Source organism: Rattus rattus, chromosome 9 (assembly GCF_011064425.1).
Source record: "Rattus rattus isolate New Zealand chromosome 9, Rrattus_CSIRO_v1, whole genome shotgun sequence".
Classification (NCBI taxonomy): Eukaryota; Metazoa; Chordata; class Mammalia; order Rodentia; family Muridae; genus Rattus; species Rattus rattus.
In genome coordinates, this window is record NC_046162.1 from 72,365,659 (window position 1) to 72,382,783 (window position 17,125).

A 17,125-nucleotide genomic window follows, 5' to 3' on the forward strand; every position below is an offset into this window, starting at 1 on the left:
CCAATTTTAAAAGATTTGTTTACTTTTTAATTAGGGGCCTGCGTGTTTCTGTGTGATGGTGTGTGCACATGTGAGTGCGGGTTCCTGAAGAATTCAGAGAGAGTCAGATCCCTGGAACTGAAGTTACAGGGAGGCGTGAGCTGCCTGACTTGGGTGTAGGAGTCACCCAAGGTCTTCTGACAAAGCAGTAGGGGCTTTTAACCAACCACTAAGCCATCTCTTCAACCCCAATACTAGCTTTCTGCGGCCTTATAATCTCTCTCTCTCTCTCTCTCTCTCTCTCTCTCTCTCTCTCTCACACACACACACACACACACACACACACACACACACACATTCACAGGTCTGCTCCTCCATACTGCAGGGGTCACACATGTGTGTAGCCACCCCTGGCTTTTTACATGGGTGCCAGTTTTTGTCACTCAAGTCCCTTTGTTTGCAGACTAAGTATTCTTTCTTGATTTACTGTCTCCTCAGGCCCTCAGACACATTTTCAAGGTCACCTATATTTAGACATGGATTAAGCTTTGTGGTTTTATTGTTGTTTATTTGTGGTGGTTTTGGCTTTCTTTTTTCTTGTTTGTTTGTTGTTGAGACAGGGTCTCACTATGTAGCCCTGGCTGTCCTGGAACTCACTATGTAAACCAGGCTGGCCTGGAACTCACAGAGTGACTGATTCCAACAGGAGTGTTGGAATTAAAAGTGTACACCACCACATCTTTAACTGTGCTTTTCTGAGTTTTGTGTTAGAAACATTGACGGCCATGAGGAAAAGGGAACTTGAAAGACAATCATTATACCTTTAGATCCACTCACAAACAATACTTCTACCTAAGATTAACTTTTTTATTTTATTATTTACTTCTAGATGAGCTTGGGCATGTTCAGGGTGGTATGCCCATAGACTTATTTATTTATTTTAAAGATTTATTTATTTTATGTACATAAGTACACTATAGCAGTCTTCAGACACAGCAGAAGAGGGCATCGGATCCCATTATAGATGGTTGTGAGCCACCATGTGGTTGCTGGGAATTGAACTCAGGACCTCTGGAAGAGCGAGTGGTCAGTGCTCTTAACCACTGAGCCATCTCTCCAGCCCCAACTTACTTAATTATGCATTTAGGTGTGTCCGTGCACATGAGTGTAGTGCCTGCAGGTGCCAGAAGAGGGCAATGGATCCTTCGGAAACAATGTTATTGGCAACTGTGAGTTATGGGATGTAGACTCTGGGCTCAAACTCCCATCCTTTGGGAGAGCAGTGTCTGCTCTTAGCTGCTGAGCCACTTCCGCAGCCCCAGGATAATTCCATTTAAAATTGGGTTGGAAAGTGAGAACGGCTGAAGGCCACAAAACCGAAGTATTTTTTAACCTTTATCAAGCCTGGCTACTTTGGTGACAAGATTAGATGGCCAAGTTAGCCAAAGGAATAATAGTGTCCAGATGTGAAAAATACATTCACTTTCGGTGACCAGGTTAAATCTTTTTTGATCTTTGTGTTTTAAGACAGGGTCTTGCTATGTAGTGCCAGCTGGCCTCGAACTCAGGATCCTCCTGCCCCAGCCTAGGATGAAACTCTGAAGTGCCAGGTGAATTTCCTGTTTCTTCGTACGCATCAGCTTACTGGAAAGTCTCTTATATTAGGATACAGTCAGTTTCTTCGCACTTTAGTAGGTGAGTTCAGAGTAGATGTAATCGTCTTTTCTATCCTCAAGGCCTTCTAAAATTGAAGAGGGAAAATAACTCAGTAACCTGCAGCTGTAAGTTCAGAGAAACTCTAAAAAGAGTCCCCATTTCAGGTGTGTTGGCTCGGGGACCAACCGTGCTGGCCACCAAACTTGATGACCTTAGTTCTGTGCCAGGGTCTCATGGAGTAAGGAGAAAGCTGACTCCCCCAACTCGTCCTCTGACCTGCGTGCACATACCTTGGCATATGTTGTCCCATGCACATACGGACATAATAAGTAAATATAATAGATTATTTTTATTTAAAAGCCCCATTTCTAGATGGGCAAACTGAAAGGAGCAAGTATTAACTGGTCTTTTCCAGTTTAATAACAATTTATATTCTGTGTGTGTGTGTGTGTGTGTGTGTGTGTGTGTGTATGTATGTATGTATGTATGTAGTATGTATATGGGGGAGGTGTCATGAAAGCCATAGGAGGCCATTACAATTCCTGCCCTATTCTCTTGAGATGGGGTCTTTCACTAAACCTGAAGCAAGGCTGGATGCCAGCGAGAAATCCCAGCTCCTCTACATCTCACAGGCCCGAGCAGGCCACCCCCAGCTCTTCACACACTCAAGTCCTCCTGCAAGTGAGGCAGACAAGTAAATGCTCTTAGCCCCAGAGCCATCTCCCCAGCACTGATTTCTTCTTGAAAATGTTTTAGTAGCGACCCTGCATCCTCTATTGGGGATTTTTTTCTTTCTTTTCTTTTTTTTTTTTTTTTTTTTTTTTTTTTTTGGTGGTGATGGTTTGTCGTTGTTGAGATTTTATTTATTTGTTTGTTTGTTTATGTTTTCAAGACAGGGATTCTCTGGGTAGCCCTGGCTGTCCTAGAACTCACTCTATAGACCAGGCTAGCCTCAGACTTACAGAAATCGGTCTGCCTCTGACTCCCAGAGCGTTGAAATTAAAGGTGTGCACCACCACCGTCTTTCTGAGTTCAAGGCCAGCCTGGTCTACCAAAGCTACACAGGAACCTCTGCCTTGAAAAATCCAGAAGAGAAAAAAGATTTTATTTTAATTTTAACTAATATGTGTGTAAGGAAGGTATGTATGAGCATAGACACCCATGGAGACCAGAGGCACAGATGCCTTTGGTGCTGAAGTTACAAGTGGTTGCAAGCCACCTAGGTGCATGCTGGGACGTGAACTCCTGTCCGCTGGAGCACAGTACATGCCTATAAATGCCAAACCAGCCTGTCTTAGAAGTATTTAGAGAATAGTTCCTACCTGCTTTCCCCTCCACCCACTGCTACATCTGTCATTGTGATTACATCACAATTACATTAATCACATTAATGGGGACTGTGATTGGTTACTTACTGTTGACCTGCTGGGAGCCTGGAGTCCCCAAACCCCATCCTTAGATACAAAGCCCCTGCTCACAGTGATATCACAGGGACTCTTGTGTCATTGCAACAGTGTCTCTTGCCCCATCACAACTCACCTTGTTCTGTGGGTGCCACCTGTTTGAAGACTGGAGTAGTATAGTGTATCTCCTGGGGTTGTTCTGACCCTGGGCGAAAGACAGTACATAAGTGTTACTGAGTTAGGTCTTGGATCCTTTGATCATGGGAGGCCTGGGGCCTAGACTGAACACTTTCCCTTTGAGATTGTGGAAACATGTTGCTGTCACTCCCAGTCTGACTCAGGTTCCTCCCTGGCAAGGTGGAAATGCCAGAAATGGGGCTCAGAACATGTGTAGGGCTCTGAGGAGCTGGGTAGCTTGGAGCCCCTTGTTAGCTGGGCCCTTCTACCATGAAGTATCCGACATACAATGTCAGCTTTGATAAGTGACTAAATATTGGACCGTTTGGTGACTTATCAGGAAATACTGCAACCTTGCAAGTCATAAAGGGAGCAGCTTTATGTACTCTTGTTTTCTCTAGCACTTGACTGGCATGGGTGAAGCCCTGGGTTTGATCCCAAGTATTGCAAAAATCAAACCAGCAAACAAGAATGAGACAGCTCGATTCTGCGGCATGCAGACTAACATAGAAAGACACAGAGATTTTCTTGGCCTCTGTGCAAAGGTGATGCACACATCCAGTCATGTTGGTAATCCTAGGACGTGGGAGGATTGTTAGGAGTTTGAGGTCATCCTGGGCTACACAGTGATTACAAAGTTAGCCTAGGCTAGGTGCTAATATAGTTTTTACTTGTCAAAATAGATATTTTTAAAGAGCAGCTTGCTGGGCATAGTATCGTAAGCCTGTGATTCCCAGCACCTGAGAGGCTGAGGCAGGAGGATTGCAAGTTTGAAGCCAGGCTGGGTGGACTGTATAGCATGACTCTATCTAAAACGAAAACAAATGAACAACATAAACGTCTCTAAAAGATGACCATGAGAGGCTGTGGGGTAGAGCGTGGGTCATCCAAGCTGAGATAAAGTCATCTCTAAGATACGTTACATGAAATAAAAAGACCAAAGGATGAAACGACCCACTGGTGGCAAGCTACATCCGGGAGGGGCTCTGAACACTGGCCTCCAGACCCTGGACAGGAAGATGGAAGATGGGGGGCAGTGGTGGGTGGGAGATGGGAGTCACAATTATTTTGCTTCCTTTTTTTTTTTTTTAAGCCTGTGTCTCTGGAGAATTTTGTTTTATTTTATTTTATTTAACACTCAGTGCTGTGTAGAATACTTGTCTAGCATGTGTGGACACCTCAAGTCCCAGAGCCACAGCATATATACACATGCAAACATACATATGTATGTAATTGCCCGAACCAACCAACCAAACTGGTCAAAACCAGCGAAGCCCCTCCCTTACCTTTTTGAGTTTCACAGATGTTCGCATACAGCTCCCCTTGGGTGGGCGCATCTCCAGAACCCTTGGACTCATTCTCTCTCACAGTCTTTCCTGCGCACCCTCCCCCAACACAAGACATATCATCATATTGAACCAATTTAGACCTGTTTTTCCTGTCTTCTCTGCCCAGGGGAAGAATCTCTCATGATTCTAAGTGACATGCCAGTGGCCTCAACTAATGAGGGAGGAAAACATCACAGGTCTCCATATAGCACTGACTCCTCTGGTCCAGGGTCCTCCTGATCAGGCCCTCGGAGGCTTTTAGCCTATGTGTCATAGTAGAAATGGACACATTTTCTTTCTTCTTGAAAGGAACAGTTAGTAGAGAGCCATGAATTATCCTCAAGAGATGAGCGATACAACTAATTATCAAAATTCATTGTTTGTTTCTTTGGTTTTGTTTTTTCTGAGACAGGGATTCTCTGTGTAGCTGTAGCTGTCGTGAAACTCTCTCAGTAGGGGAGGCTGGCCTTGAACCCTCAGAGATCTGCCCACTTCTGCCTCCCAAATGCTGGGATTAGCAGCGTGTTCTACCACTGCCCAGCTGAAATCAAAAGCGTGTTCTACCACTGCCCAGCTGAAATCAAAAGTCTTAATGCCACTTTGACAAACACTCAGGGTGATTTCATTGTTGAGATGTTTGAGAAGCTGGGTTAAGTAGGGTGTCTGAGGCTGGAGAGATGGCTCAATGGTTAAGAGCACTGACTGCTCTTCCAGAGGTCCTGAGTTCAATTCTCAGCAGCCACATGGTGGCTCACAACCATCTGTAATGGGACACCCTCTTCTGGTGTGTCTGAAGACAGCTACAGTGTACTCACATAAAATAAATAAAATCTTATAAAAAAATTAGGGTGTCTGTTTTCAAGGGGTTTTAGGGCCCCCTCCCCATCTTTCCCCATTCCCCTCCCCCTCTCTCTCTGTTCATGGCCAGCCTCTACTCCTCTTCTCTCTCTCTCTCTCTCTCTCTCTCTCTCTCTCTCTCTCTCTCTGCTACCCTCTCAACTCCCTTCCCCATGCCCTGAATAAACTCTATTCTATACTGTACTATCCTGTGGCTGGTTCCTCAGGGGGAAGGGATGCCTCAGTATGGGCCACAGAGGGACCCCCTTTCCCCACACACCTGACTGCACACCCACCAAACAGATTCCTCCTCTCTTTATCTTTTTATAAAACACAGCACCTGTTCCACAAGCCAGAAGGCAGAGGCCCAGAGAAGCAAAGATGCCAGGAACCCAGGAGGCCCTCGGCTTGGTGCCTTGTGTGCTGAGACACAAATGCGATTTTGTGCAAATCTAGATATTTCTCCACACATATGTGCCCAGTGAAAGGGCCACTTTGAAATCTTTACCAGAGAAGGGCTGAGGGGTGAGCAGGGAAAGCCTTCTACCCAGACAGTGAAGGGTTTATTGTTGCCATAGTAGGCCATAGTGGGAAGACAGAGACATGTTCCCCATCCAACTTCACACACCCAGCTTCCTGAGGGTAGCTGAGAAGCACAAGGCTCTGCCTTTGAGGGTCTTCTGCGTTGGACCAACTACATGCACTGCAGTGAATATCGGAAGCCTCTCGTTATAAACAGTATTTTCCATACACCCACACACATGCACAGCACCACCATTTACGGTGGCCTGAAGACTGAGCAACCCGATCTGAAAAGGAAAGAGACTGCTATGCAAAAGGAAGTCAAACATCAAAGGACAACCCCTGCGCTTGTGGCACAGCGGTCAGAGTCCTTCCCTAGCAAGCAGGGGGCTCTGAGTTCATTCCACAGGCCTGAGGAACCCAACCACTGAGGAGGATCAGAAGTTCAAGGTTATCCTATGTGGTGAATTGAAGGCCAGCCTGGGATACAAGGAGACCCTGTCACAAAATAAAGCAAGACAGACAACTGAAGGGTTCTACTCAAATGAAATCTTAGAATAGCTCTGTCTGTAGAATGTGGCTACAGAGCAGGAGGAACAGAATGAGGAACTGTCTCCTGGGCATTGGGTTTCAGTCCCGGAAGCTAACAAAGGCGGGTGTGCCCTTACTGATAGTCTCACAACAGAGATAAAGATTGCACGTCATTGACACACACATAGGAACTAGCTTAGCTGGAGGCTGAGCGTGTGATTGGGAAGACCTCTTGTTTAGCACTTGGACAGGGCCTCACACAGTATTAAAAAACAGAAAGATGGGAGAATAGCATATTTTACTGTGTGTGTATTTTAGCACCACGTTATGCAGACAGTCTGGGGCTCAGCTGGTAGAGCCTGCACGATGCTCTAGGTTTCATCCCTACTGACACATAAATTAGGAAAATGTGCTTGTGATTCCAGCCCTGGGAATGTGAAGGCAGGAGGACCAGCACTCAAGTCTGACACCATCTCCGGCTACAAGAGACCCAGACTCAAAACACTTATAAGCTGGAAATAGTGGTGCACACCTGTAAGATTAGCATTCTCAAGCTGAGACAGGAGTATCATTGTGAGTTCAAAGCCAGTCTGGCAGACATTACAAGATCTGATCATGGGCTGGAGAGATGGCTCAGTGGTTAAGGGCACCGACTGCTCTTCCAGAAGTCCTGAGTTCAAATCCCAACAACCACATGGTGGCTCACAACTATCTGTAATGAGATCTAATGCCCTCTTCTGGTGTACTTGAAGATAGCTACAGTGTACTTATATATAATAAATAAATAAATCTTAAAAAAAAAACCCAAGATCTGATCACAAAATAAGAGTGCAAAAATTATCAATGATTTTCAGATGATAGCTACAGAATTCTAATCCAGTCGTGGGGTTGGGGGCATGGGGCTGTGTGTATAAGTCATGCCTATGTGAGGCTGGCTCTCCAGGCAACCTACATCAGAAGGAACTTGAAGGCAGTGCCCTATGAGTCTCATGAAGTCTGTCTGTTCACCTCTTAATCTCCCTCTTCTTCCTTTCCCTCCCCCACCTCTCTTGCTGGCTCCCTCTCGCTCTTGCTCTGGTTTTGATTTTGTGAGACAGGTTCTCTCTGTGTAGCCCTAGCTGTCCTGGAACTTGCTCTGTAGACCAGGCTGACCTCCAACTCAGAGATCCACTGGCCCCTGTCTCTGAGGGCTGGGATTAAAGGCATGTGCAGCCGCCGCTGCCACCACTTGCCACCACCACCACCAGGCTTCCCTTCCCCCTCTGCCCTGCTGAGTCTGAACAGCACAGGAACATACCAGGAAGAACCTACCTTTTTTGTATTTCAGATAAATCAAAAAAGCCAGGCCTGGGAGTATTAGCCCCAGTAACACCCCTGGGAGCAACAGCGACAGTAGACAAGAAGAGCAGCTTTCATCCTCTGTAAGAAAACAGTATTCCTAGGTCACCACTGGCATCCATGTTCTTTTCTTTCTTTCTTAAAAGATTTATTTATTTATTTTTTTTTCCGGGGCTGGGGACCGAACCCAGGACCTTGCGCTTCCTAGGCAAGCGCTCTACCACTGAGCCAAATCCCCAACCCCAAAAGATTTATTTATATGAGTGCACTGTAGCTGTCTTCAGACACACCAGAAGAGGGCATCAGATCCCATTACAGATGGTTGTGAGCCATCATGTTGTTGCTGGGATTTGAACTCCGAACCTCTGGAAGAGCAGTCAGTGCTCTTAACCACTGAGCCATCTCTCCTATGACATTGACCTAAGTTCTCTAGGAAAGGCCATCATGGCTGTCTCCTGTGTTCACCAGCACACTGTGTTCCTGATCCCAGCAACTTATGAGAGTTCCCTTATTGGGTCATGAGGCTCTTAAAGCCATAGCCTTCCATCTCCCTTCACCGTGGGCACCACAGAGCAGCCCAGTATTTCATGATTGGATCCCTCACAGCACGGCTAGGACCCTGTAAGACAGGCATTGGTGTTTACCTGGCAATTCCTAGTCACTACCTCTTGATACCATCCCAGCGGGTCCTGAAACAACACCCAACCATACCAACCACTGTCCAACCCCTTCCTGCCCTCATTCCCTCAAGGAGAATGACCTGAGGAGCCACATACACAGCTGCAGGCCAGGCAAATAGCTAACCTGGCTGGCCCTGTGCAGTGTGGCACAAGCCAAGTGCCAAGAAATCAGAGGGCAGCACGAACCTGCCTCGGCTTCAGGGAACTGATGTGCAGGCTTCACGGTCTATTATTTCTTTCCTTGAACTGCTATATAGCTGAGGCTAGCCTTAAACTCTTTTTTTTTTTTTCCGGTGCTGGGGACCGAACCCAGGGCCTTGTGCTTGCTAGGCAAGCGCTCTACCACTGAGCTAAATCCCCAACCCCAGCCTTAAACTCTTGATCCTCCTTTTCCCAATTTCCCAGGGCTGGGACTACAGATGTGTGGCTCAGTTTATTTTTATTTATTTAATTATTTTAATTTTTGAGACAGGATCTCTCTGTCTCTCTATGTAGCCCTGATTATCTTAGAACTTACTCTGTAGACCAGGCTAGCCTGGAACTCAGAGATCCACCTGTCTCTGCCACCCAAATTTTGTGCTTAAAGGCTTTCCCCACCACCTCCTGGCCAGTTTGTTTATCCTTAAGAGTGACTACTGTCAAGAATTCATTTAGTGTGTATTCGTACACCCCCTGTATTAGTCGGGGTTCTCTAGAGTCACAGAACGTATGGAATGTCTCTCTATACTGAGGGAATTTATGGTGATGACCCACAGTCTGTAGTCCAAATAACCTAACAATTGGCAGCTGTGAATGGAAAGTCCATGAACCTAGTGGTTGCTCAGTCCCAGGAGCCTCGTCATTTCAGCTGGTCTTCTGCAGAATTGGGTTCCTACAGATGTGCTGGCAAGTAAGTGTAAGCAGGTGAAGAAGAGAGAATCTTCCTTCTTCCAATGTCCTTATGGAGACCTCCAGCTGAAGATGTGGCCCAAATTAGAGGTATGCACCACCATATCTGGATCTGGAACTTGCTGTGTCCCAGGCTGACCTCAAACTCAGAGATCTCCTTGCCTCAGTCTCCCGGAATTAAAGGCGTGTACTACCTTGCCTGGGCCTAAACTTTTCATGGCCACAATGCCTCAAGCTCTCCATGTCAAGATCCAGGTCAGAAACTGTATCTTCCAGCCTCAACCCAGACCCTCTAGAAGATGAGAAGTATCTGGATCACAGGTGGTGCCCTCCAATTCTAGATTGCAGTTCATTCCAGATACAGTCAAGTTGACAACCAGGAGTAGCCATTACACCCACTTAGATGCACGTAAAAGCCATATAAGTGAGGCCTATGTAGAAGTCAGAAGACCAAGTTACGGGAGTTGATTCTTCCCACCACGTGGGGGCAAACTCAGATCTTCATATTTGGTGGCAATAACCTCCAGTCGCTGAGACAGGGGTATGACTCGTCCACCATCCAGTTCCAAGTGTGCAATGGAGAACTGGCTCCCTCTCAGCTCCAAAGTATCAGATTTCTGTAACCCTGTGTCCATCTTTAGAATTCAGTTGCACACGTGCTTTGAATTCCTCTACAGAGCAGAAGTGGCCATGCTAAATCGATTTAAGGGAATCTCAGAACAGAAAATACTGGACTCTGGTCTAATGTCAAGTTCTACTCTTTTTCTACAGTTTAGTTTTTAATAGCAGTATTTAGTTTTCGTATGTATGTATGTATGTATGTATGTATGTATGTGTGTGTGTATGTATGCATTTTAGTGTTTTAAGATAGGATCTCTGTATAGACTTGGCTGTTCTGAAACTCCATGGACCAGGTTGGCCTCAAACTCACAGAGATCTTCTGCCTGCCTCTGCCTCCCGAGTGCTGTGTAAATTTATTTTATTGTGTGTGTTTGACACATTTATGTGTTTAAATACATTTTTGATAGTAGTCATTCTTAAGAATAAACAAACTGGGGCTGGAGAGATGGCTCAGTGGTTAAAAGCACTGACTGCTCTTCCAGAGGTCCTGAGTTCAAGTCCCAGCAACCACTTGATGGCTCACAACCATCTGTAATGGGATCTGATGCCCTCTTCTGCTGTGTCTGAAGACAGTGACAGTGTACTTATATAAATAAAATAAGTAAATATTTAAAAAAAAATAAACAAACTGGCCAGGTGGTGGTGGTGAATGCCTTTAATCCCAACATTTGGGAGGCAGAGGCAGGAGCATCTCTGAGTTCAAGTTGGTCTGCATGTATGTGAGTATATCACATGTATGTGTGTTCACCATGGTGCTCATGGAGGCCAGAAGAAGGCTTTGGACTCCCTGTACCTGGAGTCAAAGATGCCCATGATCCATTGTGTGGGTGGTGGGAATTGAACCTGGATTCTCTCGAAGATGAGTAAGTATTTTTACCCATCTCTCCAGCTCCCCTGCTCTATTTTTTGGAAGAATCCAGCAGTATGATATATATTATGTGGTTCGTTAACAAAAATATTATAAGAAAGGAAGTAGGATCTGCCATCTATCATGTTACCCACATGGTTTTACATGACCTTTGGACCAGTCTCTAGGGTCTGAAGATGAACCAACTATGCTTCAAAATGCTATAAATTGCCCCAAAGCTGGAAGGGGTGGCACGTACCTGTGATCCCAGAACTTGGGAAATAGAGCTAGGAGAATCAGGAGTCAGGGTTATCCTCGGCTACATATGTGAGTATAAGCCAGCCTAGGCTGAGAGGCTACTTCCAAAGGAAAAAAGGAATGCCAAGGTCACAGAGCTGTCAAATAGCAGACTAACTGCAGATTGAGACCCCCAGTCCTGCTGTTAAGAGTCTCCTGTAGTTCAGGTTAGCCTCAAACTCATCACTCCTCCCAGTACTCTAGGCCCCTCTGCACTTGACACCCTCTGTCTCTCCTTCTTTGCTGACCTTCAACCACCTTGAACCAGCCCAACTTCTGCTGCAAGCTGGAGCTCTGGACATGCCAAGGACCGCAACCAGTCTCCCCATAGAGCTGGCTCCCTTTCATCCTCCCAGCCCCTTGGACAGGCCCTCCTACCTTACCCAGGTGGTGCCTTCCTCATGCTCACGTGCTTCTCCACACGGTGCCCCATTTCCTTTACAATAACTGGCACTGCTAGTGAGCCATTTGTTTGGGTTTTGTGTCTCCCCCCCCTATACCAGAGGCTCCAGGAAGGCATCAACCAATCAATGTAAGCCAGGGTGTGGTGCATGTGGGTCCTCGAACCTTAGCTGATTAGTGAATCCATGATTAAGGAACCTGTGTTTGTGGCCACAACCATCTGTCCCAGTGGAGCTGAGGATGTGACCATGTCTTAGGTGTCACTGATGTCCTGGAAGCACCGTAGCTTCCACAAACAACCGCCTACACCAAGAGGGCAGAGATGTATCTGTGAGGCGTCATTGAAGATGATCGTGTTTGATAGGACAGTATGTCACTTGAACAAACTGCAGGAAGGTCGCATGCATTTGCGGAGAATATATGCTTGGTGGCCTCACCCCTTGGGTAGAGGAGAATGTGTTAAGCCACTGTCGGCACTGGGTACCACATCCCAGTTCCCAGCTGTGTTGGCTTTCCTTTCTCCACTCTCATTCCCATGACAGCCACAGTCGCCAACTTAGTTCATGCCCTGAGCTCTGTCTCTCCCCTGGAGCCCATGACATAAAATTCCTGCAAAAGCCTGCACATCTAGCTGTACTGGTTAATAGCGGTTTCAACTTGATCAGAGCTAGAACCCCCTAGGACTCAAATGTCTGGGCAAATCATGAGAGGTTATATAGATTGGGTGAACTGAAGAGGACAGACCTACCCCAAGTGTGGCCGGTATTATCCCATGGGACAAATCTGAGACTGAATCAGAAAGAGAATGTAGCCTGTTGTTGTGCTGCTTTAACCCTAGCAGAGGCAGATGTCTGTGAATCTGAGGCTAGCCTAGTCTACATAGTGAGTTCCAGACTAGCCAAGGCTACATAATTATTAAATTTAAAAAATAAGAGAAAAGTGAGCACAAGAATTCCTCCCCACCCCCTCTCTGCTCCTATTTGTGGATGAAATGTGACTACCAGTCACCTCCCATTCCTGCTGCTATATGGTCCCCATTGAGATGGACTGTGTTACTGGAAACCGTGAGCCCAAGTCAGTCCTTCCTTCCTCAGGGTGATTTGGTCACAGCAACAGACAAGTGATTGACACATTGGTCTTCTGAGCATATCTTTGGGGAGATTACCCCCTGCTGTGTTAGATTAGAACTAGACATTTGCACCCTAAAATTGAGAGCTATTGGGCTGGAGGGATGGCTCAGTAGTTAAGAGCACTGACTGCTCTTCCAGAGGCCCTGAGTTCAATTCCCAGCAACCACATGGTGGCTCATAACCATCTATAATGAGATCTGGTGCCCTCTTCTGGCCTGCAGGCATAATAAATGAATACATAATAAATTAATATTTTTTAAAAATTGAGAACTATTGGCCTGTATTTCCACCTAACAAAACTCTTTGTAGTGGTAAACATGTTCTGTGTCTGTGTTGTCCTATATGGCAGGCACCAGTCACCTTTGACTCCTGCACACCAGAAACGTGACAAGGCTGTGGTCTTGAAGTTTCTTTAAATTTTATTTCTTTATCTTGGGACAGTGTCTCAGTCTGTAGCTCTGGCTAGCCTGGAAGTAGCTAAATAGATCAGGCTATCCTTAAATTCACAGAGATCCACCTGCTTCTGCCTCTGGACAGGTGTGCCCAGCCCTGTAGTATTAAACCTATTTTTATTTTATGTGTATGAGTACACTGTAGGCATCTCCAAAAACCAGAAGAGGGCATCAGATCCCATTACAGGTGGTTGTGAGCCACCATGTGGTTGCTGGGAATTGAACCCAGGACCTCTGGAGCCATCTCTCCAGCCCCCTGTATTGAGTATTTTAAAATGTATCTATTAATTATTAGTGTGTGTGCATTCACATATGCAATGCATATGTGTGTGTGTGTGTGCGTGCACAAATGTGTCTGAGCACTCAAGCAAACACGCATTGGTGCACGTTGGAGGGACTAGGAAATCATGGTAGTGTCTGCATGGAGGACTAGCTAAGCAGGGAGGATCCTCTCTGAGGAGGGAGTACCATCTTTTAGAGTGATGGCCCAGATAAGGAATAAAAAGAAGAGAAGAGGGGGCTGGAGAAATGGCTCAGTGGTTAAGAATACCAACTGCTCTTCCAGAGGTCCTGAGTTCAAATCCCAGCAACCACATGGTGGCTCACAACCATCTGTAATGGGATTCCACACTCTTCCGGTGTGTCTGAAGACAGCTGCAGTGTACTCATATACATAAAAATAAATAAATCTTTAAAAAAAATAAAAAAGGAAGGGAGGAGAGAGAGAGAGAGAGAGAGAGAGAGAGAGAGAGAGAGAGAGAGAGAGAGTCTGCTGCAGCCTTGCTAAGCTGATGAGCCACATTCTTCCCAGACTTTTGACTGAATGTTTTCAACCCTTCGTACCACAAGAGAGAGTCCCACTGGCCACCCGGCCTCCATTGTATCCAGGCGCACTTACGGACGATTGTGAAGGTGAAATTCTGACTGTATTTCGACGAGTTGGAATCATTGACTTTGCACTTGTAGGGGCCTGACTCGTTGGCATTGGAGATCCTCAGGTGGAAATCCACAGCTCCCCCTCTTCTCCTCTTGCTTTCTAGGTAACTCTTACCCAAAAAGAGCGAATAGGTGATGTCTATGGATGTGTTCTTGCTGGAACAAGACAGAGATACATTTTGGCCCATCCTGACCACACTCATACTTGAGTTCAGATTTGGAGAAAGAAATCCTGGGAAGACAAAAATGACACAGCAGGCATTGTCAAAACCACCGGACAGGGCTGGAACTGCAGCTGGGGTGGAGAGTGTTTGCCTAGCGCAGCAACAACAAAGCCCTGGATCCCATCCTGAGCACACCTTCGATCGGGCATGGTGCCTGTAATCCCAGCTCTTGGCAGATGGAAGCAAGAAGGACCAGAAGGATCAGGGCTATCCTTAGCTGTACAGGGAGTTCAAAGCCAGCCTGGGCTGCATGAGACCCATTGTATAGTTAGTACTGTACAGTTGACAGGATCTAGAATCACCTAGGAGATTGCCTCTGGATTAACGGAGGTGTGAAGACCCGCCCTGAATGAGTGTGGCCCATCAGAGGTCTGGGTTCCCAGACTGAATAAAAAGACACCAAGGAGACAATGATTCAAGCATCCACTGCAGAGGAATTTTAATCTAGCTACATGGCTGTTCGGCAAGGGATCACTTGCTAAGATCTAGATCTGTGTGATCTGGCTGGAATACAGACACGGCTTTAATCCCAGGGGACAGAAGCAAGTAGATCTCTGAGGTCAAGGCCGGCCTGGTGGAAAGCAAGTTTCAGCTAAAGAAAAGTTCAGGACCAGGCACGGTGGTCCACACCTTTATCCTAGCACTCAGGAGACAGAGGCATGCAGATCTCTGAGCTCAAGTCAATTTGGTTGAGGCCTTGAGTTGAGAAGCAGTACAGTGGAGTTCAAGGCAGCTCAGTTCATGGAATTCAGAGGCAGTTTTACCGGGACAGTTATAGTGAGACAAGTTACAGAGAGAGAGAACAAGCTAGACACAGGTGGGGACAGAACAAGCCAGAGAAGTGAGAAGGAGCCAGAAAAATTAGAACAGACCGCCAAAGTTAGTGTGAGGCCAAGCAGAGCAATGCAGTAAGAAACTGTGAGAAGCCAGGTTGAATCAGTCAGCAGAACAGCCGAGTTAACCAGTCAGCCAGAGTTCGGAAAGAGCTAGAAAGAGTGATCCTATTCAGCAGCAAGTCTCAGAGGCAGAAAACATTCTAGACCTTAGTAAGATTGTACAGCGACTAGAAGCTTCCAGAACTCGGCCTAGGTTAGGAGGCTGAGGCAGTAAGTCCCAGAGAGGACAATTAAATCAGGCAAAAGAAGATACTTTAACAACCTCTGTTTCCTGACTATGGATGCCCCGTGACCAGCTGCCTCAGGTACCTCGCATCACGACTTTCCAGCCAGGGCTATGGGGATGGCTCAGTGGTTAAGGGCACTGACTCCTCATCCAGAGGTCCTGAGTTCAAATCCCAGCAACCACATGGTGGCCCACAACCAACTGTAATGGGATCCGATGCCCTCTTCTGGTGTGTCTGAAGACAGCGACAGTGTGCTCATATACATAAAATAAATCAATCTTAAAGAAAGAAAAAAGGATGGGAATGACTTCCCAGCCATCGTGGGCCATATCTCCCCTTGAACAGTGAGCCCAGGTTGACCCTTCCTTCCTCCAGTTGTCGGATATTTGGTTGAATCTTTCATTTCTCACAGTAGTGAAAAATGCAATACACACCTTTTCAAGGTGGAAGCAAACACCTTAGGGAAATTGTGTCCCCCCGTCCCCCTCCCCCGTCAGTCCTGATCTTTCCTTTGTTCTTCAGGTACAACTTGGGTTCCGTATTGCAGTCTCGTTTGCTTCCCCCCAACCCCCAGAAAAAAATTCCTTCATTGCACATCTGCCTCTCTGTTTTTCTTTGGCTTTGACAGGGGGTTTAACTTCTCATTTGTACTGCTTCTCAGGTAAGACCTGCCAAATTTTCTTACCATAGATTACATTTCCAATAAACCAGGGTTCAGACCTCCAGCCTTAAATGAAATAAGCCACCATAATTCAAATCCCCGGCAACCCTTTTCCAATCTACAGCTGGGATGCCCCCAGCTCTCCCAGGGTCTCTCTTTCTCCTGTAATTTCAGGACTTGGAGGGTGGAGGCAGATGGATGGAGATCAAGGTCAGTCTATGCTGACTTAGTGAGTTCTAGGCCAGCCTGGGCTACATGAGACTGCCTTCACTAAGGCCTCGTAGAACTCCTTAAATTCTGTCTGCTGTCTCTTTTGGTAGCCAGTCTGTATGCTAGTATACACACACAATCATGTATGTATTTACTGTACGTATGATGTGTAATATATGCTCTGAGAGTTAATATGATATTTTAAATTGCAATAAAAGAACTCGTGTTTCCGAGCTGCCGGCTATCAAGGGGAACCAGGACTGCTTGGGGAAAATGACAGCCAACAGAACCAACATAGCTTGAGAATGTATTGCTATTCAGTAAATTCTGGCACCCCAGGCAGACACAAAGGTGTCCATCTAGGTTGCTACACTGTGTGCTCGCCCACCCTCAGGACTTAACAGGCTGAAGCGGGAGGATTCCTGTGAGTTCAACAACAGCCTCGGCTATGTAGCAAGAGATTACCACAGTCTGCAGAAAGAAACTGCCTGCTTCTGGACGGGGAGGGGAGACAGGCTGTGGCGCACACAACGAAGGCACTTTCAACTTTATGTGGTGTGGTTAGCTTGTACCGAAGGACCGATGGACCACAGAGACTACAGAGGGACCAGGTTTGGGGCTTTTCTGCTCACCTATGAAAGAAACCACACTCAAAACCCATCAGTTCGCGTGCCCAGGTTGCCAGCTGGGCAGCAGTGTGCCAGCCAGGCTCAGAGCAAAGCACTCTGACTCCACGGTAGCGTTCTTCCTGGGCATGGTGGGTCGGATACCAGCATCTGGGAGCTTGGGAGTTCTAGTCTAGCCTGGGCCACACACAATGGAGCTTGAGGCTACATGACACTCAGCCTCAAAAGTAAGTAAATAAACAAATAATCTACAGACT

At 46.5% G+C, this 17,125-nt stretch overlaps 1 protein-coding gene across 3 annotated transcripts in view; it reads right to left on the reverse strand.

Moving 5' to 3' along the window:
- Positions 1 to 832: 832 nt before the first annotated feature.
- Positions 833 to 17,125, reverse strand: part of Milr1 (mast cell immunoglobulin like receptor 1) — a 17,026-nt gene continuing 733 nt past the window's right edge. Inside the window, exons 3-7 of one of the 3 annotated variants that reach the window (XM_032913609.1) lie at positions 13,987 to 14,256; positions 7,745 to 7,852; positions 4,502 to 4,600; positions 3,175 to 3,243; positions 833 to 1,720 (exon numbers count right to left, since the gene is read on the reverse strand). In XM_032913609.1, the coding sequence (XP_032769500.1) occupies positions 1,668 to 1,720; positions 3,175 to 3,243; positions 4,502 to 4,600; positions 7,745 to 7,852; positions 13,987 to 14,256 (599 nt within the window). In that variant the 3' untranslated portion in view covers positions 833 to 1,667. Of the gene's footprint in view, positions 1,721 to 3,174; positions 3,244 to 4,501; positions 4,601 to 7,744; positions 7,853 to 13,978; positions 14,257 to 17,125 lie in introns of all 3 variants that reach the window. The other 2 variants (XM_032913610.1, XM_032913611.1) reach the window with 2 other exon arrangements.